General features: G+C 32.0%; 1 protein-coding gene across 1 annotated transcript in view; it reads left to right on the top strand.

The window, feature by feature from the left end:
- The window catches only part of CNKSR2 (connector enhancer of kinase suppressor of Ras 2), a 255,852-nt gene that overhangs the window by 134,735 nt on the left and 109,041 nt on the right, over positions 1-12,076 (top strand). The window contains exons 9-10 of the mRNA XM_046674057.1: positions 669-815; positions 10,766-10,899. Coding sequence (XP_046530013.1) covers positions 669-815; positions 10,766-10,899 — 281 coding nt within the window. The remainder of the gene's footprint in view (positions 1-668; positions 816-10,765; positions 10,900-12,076) is intronic.

Raw genomic sequence — 12,076 nt, 5'->3', positions numbered from 1 at the left:
CATTATATTTGAAATTTATAGGGTCATTTGGAACACATTTCCAGTAGCTGCTGCATTGGAGTAGTATTACCTTGTCACTTTTCGTTCTATCTTTATAGCATGGTAAAAGGTTTATTTTATTGATGCTGTCTTCTGTGCATCAGAATGTTGCCTTGGTGTGTCCATACCAGCTATTGGTAGTATAATGTCAGTCTAATTTAGAGACACTTGTACCACATATCTCTAAAAGATGGTGATGAGAAAGCACGTAGTGTAGTTTGTAAGCTCAGGACATTGCCAAATCCTTGTTTTCAGGCATGCGGATTTTTAAATTGTGTTTGTGAACAGAGCTTGGATCTAGACCTTGCACAGCATTGATAATGACATAATTTCTTAAAGTTCTAAATTACTCCATTGGTAGGATACCGCTTTAGTCTCTGCTTTGACGTGGTAAATGTCCATTATGTTATCTCATGATGATATGGACTCTAATGCAATAATATGGTTAATCAAAGATAAAATTTCTTTCTTGAGTATATATCTCCTGAAAATTGATAGGATGGTACACCAATGATGTGATTTTCTTTCTTTCTTTCTTTTTTTTTTAACTAATCTTATTAAAGGGGGAGAACATTAAATCTTTGAATACTGTACCTCAATTTTATTGTAATGATTTTGCTGGTTACCAGGTGGGGTGGCAGTTGAAAAATTTGGTGAATGCACTACGAGAGGACCCGAGTGGTGTTATCTTAACTTTGAAAAAGCGACCTCAGAGCATGCTTACCTCAGCACCAGCTTTACTGAAAAATATGAGATGGAAGCCCCTTGCTCTGCAGGTAATGAAGCTTAATCATAAGTCATACACCATCATTTTAGCCATAGATTATCTCAGTAATGCTTCTTTATTGTGCCTCATCTCAGCAGCATATGGATTAATCTTGTATGCTTTTGAAAATTTGTTTGTGAAATGATCTCTTCACAGCTTATCCTAATAGGCTTAATTGTGATGAAATCTGAAAGTTACTATAACTAAAATCCAAATGATAAAGAACTCTGCCTTATTTTCTAAACATTTAAAGCATAATTCCAAAAAACCACAAGCTATTTCAAGCCAAAATACGGACAGAAATGAAAATGAGAGGTTTATTTTGTGATATAATCTTCTATTTGAAAGTTATACTTGCATACACTTCTTGCAGAAACTAGATGATAGTTTATAGAATTCTTTTAAATCAGATCATAAGATAGTAATAGTTATTTATAAACAGTAGGTTAAGGAAGTTTTAGATAATAATTAAAATGTCCTTACTACATTTCTCCAGACTGATCATTTGTCTCTGTTCTACTCTGTAGGGTAGCAAAAATAGGGAAATTGTTGCATTAGAATTTCTGCATTTTTCTTCGTCATGAAACATCACTCTAAAAGATTACTCTGGCTGTTGATAAATTACGTTCATTAAGAAGCACAGTTATCTAGGAGGTTATAAAAATATGATTCTGATTGATGAAAGATAAGGAAGTGATACATTTTCTTCCATTTCAGTCAGGATATAATCTATAAACACATAGAAGAAATTTTTGTCCTTCACAAAACCTGCATTTTTAAAATAGGACACTATTACCTTTCTTAGAAGTCTAATTTTTAAAATTTTAAATTACCCATTGACACAGAACATTGTCCATTGTTCAGATTAAAAAGAAAAGCAATATATGAAAATACCATTGTTATCACTATGTAAATTGTTAATAAATTTTATATTAATATGTTATACCGTTCTTAGATTTTTTTTCCATAAAACCCTAAATACTCCATTACACATTGAATGGTCTTATAGATTATAATGATTTCTCCTTGTTTAAACTTTACTACTTATTGGCCTCAAAGTTGCATTATACTGAAATAACATAAAAACATATAAAGTGTTCTAACATTAAGGTCTTTAAATTTTTAATGTGAATCTGTTTTTCAAATGAATATACGTAAAACTATATTACTATGTTCAAATACATTTGACTTGCAGTATGTTTATTCTCAAAGATTGTTGGTGATCATTAAAGTTCAGGGTTCAGTATTTGCTTCATTAAGTCGTAGGTTAGCCGATCAGACTTTCCCATCATATCATTTTATTTTCTTGCTGCATTATAAGTTGCTTTGTTGTTCCACTCTGTAGTTTCCTATTGACATGCCATCCCCAAACATCCTTCTTCAAATTGGAGAGGTGGGAACTCTGAAGAGGAGGCCCACACTTTCAGTCATTAGGTTTTCTTGTCTATATATGTATAGTTAAATTTAACAACTTCTCTCTAGTCCCTTCTATTTCATGTTGAACACCAAAAGAAACTAGTTTCTTGTTGATTCATAAACTCTAAGGGAATATCTCTAAAAACTAAATTGATAATTTGGTCCCTTTTTAGATTCTTTTCCACAAGCACAAACTAGAGAATTAAGGTAATGACAGTATCCAGTTAAGAATCGCTTTTATATAAAATGCTGAAATAATTGAAAGAGCAACATTTCTTCTTTGCTACACATACATTTGGTGTATCTGTTCAAAGCCAGAGAATAAAGACTTTAATTTTTAAAATTATCTCACATCATTCTTTAATTATAATATAATTATAGTAGATTTTTAGGGCACCATTTCTAGGTGCATTCGTAAATGCCAAGAAATGTGCCTCGTCGGATCATTAATTATATTTATTCCTCATTGTGTATTCAGTTACTCTGAGTATATTTGTTAATTTACCTTTTCAGAATGCTGAAATCAGAAAAAAGAAAATCAGCATTACTTAAGTGCTCATTTTTTGTGTTATTTCAACTGAATTTAGTTCACCTAAAATATATTGTCCAAGCTCGACCCCTTATAGATAAACAGTACTATTGAGGGGGAAAAACCTGCTTTCAGCTTCTTCAAAAATTGTTTCAATGGTTGACTTTTTACCCAGTAGGAGGAAGAGTATTAGTTTTCATTAAATACTTCCTAGTGGTGGTAGAACAAGGAGTAAGGGCAGTGGATGAGTGCTGTAACATACCACACCACCACCACCAAATCTCCCTGGGGTCTATTTTGAAGACCTGAAATTGTACCCTTACAGTGTTCTTCCTTGATCTTAAAGCTTTGGCCTGTGCTAAAATGCAGAGACACCAGAAGCCTAATGGAAACTGGTCATAAATTTTATAGAACGTATATTTTGATACAGCCAAAGATGAACAAAACCTGAGGGTACTAGGGTCTGGAGATTGAAGGTAGACTGCCTCAAGAGGGGGAAAGTCAACGAAATAGTGGAATGAGATCTTGCAGGGAGTTTTGGATTCCTTTGTGACTTTGCCTGAGGCCACATGTTTTTCCTAGTGGCTAGGAAAGGACCTCAGATGTGAAGCACTAAGTGCTTAATGTAGCAACAATCCTCTGTGTAGAACACAAGTACCATTCTTATTGTATTCTTCCTTCTGGTATGTGTACAAATACGTTGGAGCTAAAATGCCCATTAACTCACCTAAATATAAATCTTCAGTGTTCAAATCTGAAGAATTGGACATTAGATTATTCTTTTTTCGTAAGGTATACCAGTAGTCTACTAAGAATTATTTAAAATAGAGGTCACTAAAAGAAACAGTGTGGCATTTATTTAACTCAATGAGTCTGTTTCATCTTTTTCTTCCTCTATACCAGGCTTAATTTACCTAGTAGCATTTTCAGATAAAATATGGCAAAGTTTGTGTAGTATGGAGGTAGGCACTAATACATGCATCTTAAAAAAAGAGCAACTTTATTCTAACGTAAGGAATAATTATTTTTTAAACTAATAAGTAATTAATTTATACCTACACAAATAAAACAAAGCCTAAGATAGAAGATTGTTAAGGAATACCACATTTTAATTGAAGTAGAAGTTTTCTTTCTAAAATATTTTAAAAGAATCGTAACTTCTCTTATTAACGGCAATGATGAATTTTGATTTGGATTTTCTTTTGAAAATCGTTCATGGAATTATAGCCAAATAAACAAAAGCATACAATTCAATTTCATGCTCACAGAGCAATTTCATTAGTACATTTCATGAAATTTGGCACCTCTTCTGTTAAATTCCTGGTTTCTTAAACACTTTGCAATAGAACTGAAAGACTTTAGCCAAATGCTATAAGCAGATTTAATCTGGATTTGAATTCTGTTGTCATCTGCACCCATTTATAAATAATAGAGGTGTTTTACCTGAGATAGAATTTTTATTCTAAGAAAGCAAACCAGAGATTCCCTGCTTTCTGAGAGCTGTTTTTAAAAACATGTCCTTAGTAGTACCCTCTACTAATGTCCTGGATTTTGGTAAGCATGGTGATTACTTATGGTCAAGTTCTTCCAATTCAATGAAAAAAATCTCAGAGAACTATGGATAAACCTCAAGGTATATTTTTTGATGTTTGTGGTTTTAAATTAGTGTGCGTAGGTCACAAGCATGCATGGGTGATGTCATTTCTTCTTACAAGAGATGTATGGGAGAAGTAGCTGGACACCGACAAGAATGTTGATTGAAAACATCACTGGGAAGCAACAGTTTAGCATTTAACATTCAACATTTAAGAACCCAGCTTTTTTTGGTGAGAATGCATCTCAGAAATGGTCACTAAAATCAGTGCTGGAATTCAACATACTGATATAGTTTTCATTAAGCACATTTTTATATAAAATATCATCAAGCTGTATCATTAGAATTATGTTCCTAAATTGTATTCTGATCTATTAATATCTTATATCGATGTGATGGTTTCCTGTGTGGTTTTGTGCTTTTCATTTTAAATTTTATTGCTTAGCATTACCTTGATGCCATTTTTACAAGATGTTTAAATCACTTTGAACAGAAAAAGAAATGGGGAAAGCATATAGTCATAACAGTCGATTTTTGTCTCAACTGGCATAACAACTGAAGAACACTAATTGATTGTTACATTTCAATATGTAGAGATAAGAATACTTGAAGTCATTCTGTAAAAATAAAAAAATATAAGCAATAATAAAATTTATTTCAATATCCAGGTTATGGATGACTGAAAAAAAATTAGTAATAGTTTATGTTTCTGAGAGTTTTGTTTTAAAAGCATGTTTTGAAGAAGATAGCTAATATTAAGTATGACACTAGAGAAGAAAATAAGTTTTAACAAAAAATGTAATTGTGCTGAGTGGGAGGCAGAAAACAGTTATGTTTTACATGCTCAAATTAGTAAATGGCTACAAGCAGTTGTCGCATCAAATTTTTATTTACCAATATTTAAGCAAATTAATTAAAGGATCTAAATCGCATTTGCATTTTTCAGCCAAATTCTTTCAAAATGTTAACACTGACTACAAATAATCACCTAAAATGCAAAAATTATTTTTTAGTTTCTTTAGATTCCATTCTTTCTTTAGTTAATATCCTAAAAATGTTTACTGTAAATTGAAAAAATTGCAAGTCCAGTTTTATGATTGCAGTATTAACTGCCAATAAGACTGGACAGCACAAGAATAAATATACTAGTGGTAGTCTTAGTGCAATGTGCAAAACTTGACGATTCAATGGAAAAAGCCATTTTGTAGTGTGACTCTAACGTCTCTCTAAAGTCTGTATTGCATGTTTTTAACTACATACATATTTTTATGCACATATATCTGTATTTTTTTAACGTATACAGATGTGGTTTCCTGATAAAATCCATGGTTGGAAAAAATGTTTTCTTGGTAGTCTGATAGGAAAGGGAAGATATACATGCTTATAAAAGAAGACTCAAACTTTTTGTATTTATAAATTTGGATTCTAGAAAAAGCTGTGAAGAAACAGAGAAGTGGAAGAATTTTGAATACATGTGTTTCCCTTGCTTAGGCTCTTTTCAAATAATTTACTACTTAAGAAAAGCTTACCCAGGAAAAAGTATGCCCAGTAATTTTCCAAATTAAATCTAGCATTCTTTATATGGTTGAGAAACTTAGAAGGTTTTATGCCAAGTCTTCCCTCCCAAAATCCAGAATACGTTTTCTCTGGAGCATTTATTTAGATGATTAAGAAGAGAATTGCTTACATAAAACAATATTTTGGTACTTGTGTTGGGACTTATAATAAAAATGTGTTTGAACTGAATAAGGACTTGTGTGAATGTTCTGTGCTAGAATAATGGGATTTTGTGATTCGAGTCTGTGCTTAGTCCCAAGAGTGAATAAAATAAATGACCAGGTTTTATACTTGATGTAATCATTCATATTTCAATGGGTATTTTCCCCCTGGAAGGCAAAGCAAGCTCTTTGTGATCTTTGCACTAGCGAATTTTAGAGATAACTACATAATGTCTAATACACTGCTTTAATCTTTACCATTGGGGTTGTCTTCATGTCATTGGTTTCATTCAAGACTTTCTATAGCTCTGTGAAAGCTGGGTCACTTAGCAGACAGAGGAACAAGTAAATTAAGATATGCTTGCCAAGGGTTGTTAAAACGTAAGATGTTTCAAGTAAAATCTCAACGTCGAATGTAGTTTCTTAAGTATAGAAGTTCTTTTCTCGTAGTCTTTAAGACCATTTGGGTTTCATAGGTATATTGATACCTTCGAGATGTGCTCACTTACCTTAGAGATGTTAGAATTGGGGACACAAGGAAAAGACCTGACCCATCAGAGGATTTAAAGTGAGATTTTGGTGATCCCTTACAACAGCTGAAAATTTTATTTTACAATAATCACGATCTTCCAATGATGTTTAAACTGGATGAGTAGGATGTTATTACTAAAGTCATCACTCATGATTCAGAGGAAGATTTGTGCCATACCATATTGTGGGATACAATTTGAAAATATATATATAGTTCAAACTGACTATGAAAAATGTATGTATACTTTAGTAGATTTCTGAGTCGTGTTGACAGTATAGTAAGTTATCATTAATTGACCTAAGGTTATAAATGTATATTTGAAGAGATGAATATGATCGTTTTATTTAGGATTTGGATATTTTAAGAGATGGCCTGCCAGTGTTCCCAGAAATCTATCATAGACTTGTTTGAGAAGAGTAACAATATATGTGCAAATGCGTCTTCCCCTTTGGAGCCTCACTGAATATGTGGAAGGAGAGCTTTATGTCAGCAGGATCATTTGGATATGAAAACTAAATCTTATGACAAGGTCCTTCCAGGAAATAAACCCCTTGGGTAGAATCCACAATGGGTCCATGTCATACTTGGTTGCATACCGTAGTGGATCAAGTTATACTGAAGCTTCATGCTTACTTGAATAACAAGATGCAGTCTTAAAATACCCTTGTATTTTATCCATAAGTGATGATCATTCTTAATTCTCTTCCAGATAGATTTTACCAATTTAAGAGAAAGAAGCAAAATGGTAAAATAAAAAAAACTGCCCTTTATTTCTGCTTTTTTTCTTAAATTGGAAATCGTTTATAGTACAATGGTAACTGCCTTTCTTATACTATGTTATGAACAAATGATTGAAAGTAAATGTTGCCAAGATAGGAGAAGCTATCCTTCTGCATTATTATACTCACATATTTAGATATTTTTTCTGAAACTAAGGAATATACCAATTAAAATTTGAATTGAATGCTGAGAGATCTTTTTTGATTTGAGGGAAGCTGTATTTGTGATGTCATGTATTTTCACACACTTAAATGGTTATTGGTAATAGTTGTAATTTTCATGCCACTGTTACAACTAGGAATTTCTCACTGATAATTTCAGCTAATAACATCATTTATTCTGTGCTTAATTTAGTCAAATTTTGCCTTTCTAATGTTCTCTAATGCCCTTTTCATTCTTTTAGTCATTTAATTTTGTTGTCTCTCAATCCTTGTCCACAGTTAGGAAAAATTTTGAGATTATAATTCTGAATTATCACAAAAATTCCTTTTGTGTTAAATAGCTATTTCCATTTTCCCATGAAGCTTCTACTTTACCATACTCTGTTTTTCCATTGCTTAATGTCTGTTTTTTTAAATGAGATTCTCAAGAAGAATGTTTACTTTTTAGTTTGGATTAGCTTGACAAAAATGGTAGAATTAGTAGAAAAAATATACTGAATGTATTTAATATTTACCTTGTGTTTTACTTGGCACAAGACATACTGATTAGCCAGATGATATCTGCATGGTAAGCCAGTTGAAATATTTTTTATGATTTAGCAGTTAATAAAATAGCTAGCCAATTGAGTTAAACAACAGCATTGACTATTTTCTTTTTTCTCTGGAAGAACAAGTTGTTTTTTTAACCAGTTCAGTTAATTGAACAAGTTGGCACGATCAAACCTGTTATCTGTTTAAACATATTTGAGTCTTTTTCCTCTACGTGTTTGCTAGTTTAGCTAGTCACATTAACTGATGACATTATTAGCAACTCCCTGCTGAAAACAGAAACCTAGAGGAAATAGCAATTTGAAGGAAGTTGACAAGGGTAATATTTAAATTTCCTGGAAGTGGAAAGGCACAAGTATCCTAAGTAAACGATGCTGGAAATAGTCCAGGCAGAATAAAATATTCTGTGGGTCCTTATCTTGTACTTCAGGGATATTTAAAATATACTTGTAATCATTGCTCCTACTTGTTTTTTCCTTTCTTCCTTCCTCTTTGTTTGGGGAAGGCAGGGATAGGTACTAAGCAGGAAGAATTAGCTTTAGTTATATACATGGTAAAATGAAAGGAGAGAAATCTTCAATATAGAGATAGCGACCTGAAAGAGAAGAAACATTTGTTATTTTTTAAAATGCTTATGTGTTTTTAGAACTATTTTTGTCAACTTGTAATATTAGGATATTTTAAAAGAGAGATACTAGAACATTTAAAAAGCATACTGAATGTAAGTTTTTCTCTAACAGTGCATCTGTTAGTAAGTTTTGGAAAGTAATGTACTGTATTGAATGTTTTTACATTTCTATAATGATGAACTTTTGATCAGATTTGTTGTTTAATGTCATCAGTATTTAATACCAAGATGTCCTGACAGAGAGGAAAACAATTTTAAACAGTCACATCACAGTGGCTATGTATATATATATATATATATATATATATATATATATATTCGAAATACTTGATCTAAAGAGCCTATCATTCAAAGATCTGTTGTAGAGACATTTAATATATCCTTAGAAAGAATACAATTCTTCATTTCCTCAGGTTTCATGGTGTTCATCTGTACAGGTGACTTCTGATTACCTATATAATCTCAGGATTTCCCCTTGCCAAAACTTTTTGTTTCTAAAAGACACGCATAGCTTAACTGGACACTTTTCCAAAATCAGCATAGTTAAACATAATACTCTTGACTGCATATTTTCATAATATCTCAAAATTCCTCAACTTGTAAAGTTTGTGACTTCTTTTTTTACATCATATAAGAGAGAATATTGTAGAGTCCCAAAATAAATTATCAACTCTTTTTCGTTTCTCTCTTCCTTTAATTTCTATTTCACATAGATTAAAACTTAACCATCATTTTGACAGGATGTGTGATTTCAAGCTATTAAGGTGAGCTGTGTAACAAGCAAGGTCAAAAACCGTGAACTGAATCATAAACTATGTAGCCTACCCCAGTGACCTACATTGTACATTGTATTTATGCTTGGCTTTTCGAACAAATTTTGTTGATCTGTACAAAAGTATTGTCACAATATAAAATAGTTGTAATATGCCATTTTTTGAGTGTCCAGCAATACGTGTTACAGTAATAGAACTGTGGGTCTATATAGATGTCCTAAAAGTGTTTTCATACTGGTTGAAATAGCAACATCTTGTCATGTGAAGATACAGTTCATTTTGTGATCATTATTTTTGTGTTTGCGATTGCACTAAAATTCTTATTTTTAATGTTGTTTTATATGTAGCTAAATCAGTAAGATCTGTAAGATAAACGTGAAGATTTGTGAATTTTAGTTTCACGTTAGGATAATTTCTTGAACCACAAGATCATTTCTTTCAAATGCTGTGAACCTTAGAATCGGGAATGCTCTTAAGTTAACACATCCTGATGTATTGCTTATTTCAGTATATATACTATCTTAACTTAGAAAAAACTTATTTAATGCTTAAATACAGGTATGAAAATGAGATCTATAGATATGCAACTAAAGATGATTTTAAGCAATGATAAATGTGTGTGCCTGTGAAAGCTGAAATGATTGTGTCACACTAATCACCATACTTTTGAAGATGTACCATAAAATGATTTTGAGAAGACAGTTCTGTTTATGTTTATGAAAAAAGTACATTTTCTTAGAAAATGCTCTCTCGTATTGGCCTTTCACACTCCATTTTTGTAACCTTTCCCAAGATTCTATGACATTCTACTAACTTGGGAGTATGGTGTATCTTTTTTGGGGAAAAAATCTGAAATATCTTTCTTGTATATCAATCAAGATGTGAGTGGGCTAATTCTTTTGAAAGTTACTCTTTGTTATCCTTCTTTCAAAGATGGGATTCTAACAAAGCAAATTTAATTTAAATAAGTTTCTGGCTGTGAGATATGCCTTTCCATTCTGAAACACTGCATGATCCTATTACTTTATAAATAGCTTTTACATAGTTTTACCACAGATGAAGGTAAGTTGGGAACTAAGTGGAAACCTCTAAAGTAATAAATTATTTGCTTTTGGAGATTCGAGGAATATCTGTGTGCTAAATAACATGCTGCTTTATTTCAGCCAAGTTCAAAAACTTTGCAGAAATAGATCATTTTAAAACGATAACTATATGTCGTTGTTGTTGTTGTTTTGTGTGTTGTTTGTGTGCGTATGTATTTTCTTTTTCATTTTAACCAGCCTCTTATACCTAGAAGTCCCACAAGCAGCGTTGCCACGCCTTCCAGCACCATCAGTACGCCCACCAAAAGAGACAGTTCTGCCCTCCAGGATCTCTACATTCCCCCTCCTCCTGCAGAACCATATATTCCCAGGTATAAAACTAACCATGATGTTGTTCTAGGCAGCTTCTATTTAAAGACTAACTTAACTCCGTGTAAACTGTGAAGTAAATTCTCAAGGATCACCTTGAATATTTTCTCAGGTAGGAATTCTGAACACATTCTGGAAAATCATTGCATTATAGAGAATGCACTTTGGTTAATAATAATTAATTTATATTAAATGCTATGCATTAAATATCTTAGAGACATTATCTCATGGATTAGGAAAGTAATATTAAAGAACAATTAGCAATATTTAAATAAGTAAAAAATAGGGAGGCTCTTGGGCTAAGAAACCCCTGTAAATCGCAGGTTACTTTGAAGCATTTTATACTTTTTTTCTAAAAGAGGAAGTTATAGATAACTTTTATGCCTTCTTAAATGTATGTAATGAGCCAGTTGTTTTTTTGATGATGGTGGAGTGTTTTTCCCCTTAATACTTCTGTATCTACAATTTCTACTTGATTAGGTCATTAACATTTCTTTCAGAAAGTAGAGAGAGTGTACAAGAGAATGAGTTGCCGTTAAAGTCTATTTTGTACGTTTCTTGAGGCTGTATCTCCATTTCATTTTCAGATTCCTATTTGAAATTCCTGGCAGGTATGGAAGACTACAGCTTTGTGCCATATGCATTCTCTCGAAAAGCATTCTGATATCCAGCCTTGTGGAATACAAAAATTATGGAAAAGGGCCAGCACTAAATGGGGATAATTAATACCAATCACAAAGAACTTGATTCAGCTTTTAAATTAGTTGTGCAGTCATTCAAAAACAGTAATTTAAGGTCTCTTGTTTTCAAACCATACTTAATATTAAATTTCTTCATTATGTAAAGGAACTGAAATTCTTTGTTTTAATTAATTTTCACTATTCTTTAGTACACTTAATGTTTCATTCTACTAGATATGATGGTACTGACATTTTATGATCTAAATGCTACATGACAACATAGCGTGTCTAAAAATGCTGTGTTATCCTCTAGTAAAACTATAGTCAGTTTTACAAACATTTTACTTCTTATTTTTGAGAATTAAATATAGCCGTGGTAATGTGGTTTATGAGAAGATATAATTTACTGAGCTAGCATTTCATAGATCTTTCTAACATATAATTTACAGTCTTATGTTAAATTTACAATCAGATGTACAAATCCATTCAATATCCTGGT

The sequence above is a fragment of the Equus quagga genome, chromosome 10, assembly GCF_021613505.1.
Source record: "Equus quagga isolate Etosha38 chromosome 10, UCLA_HA_Equagga_1.0, whole genome shotgun sequence".
NCBI lineage: Eukaryota > Metazoa > Chordata > Mammalia > Perissodactyla > Equidae > Equus > Equus quagga.
The sequence above is the reverse complement of the archived record's forward strand: the minus strand, read 5'-3'. Positions and strand labels throughout refer to the sequence as shown.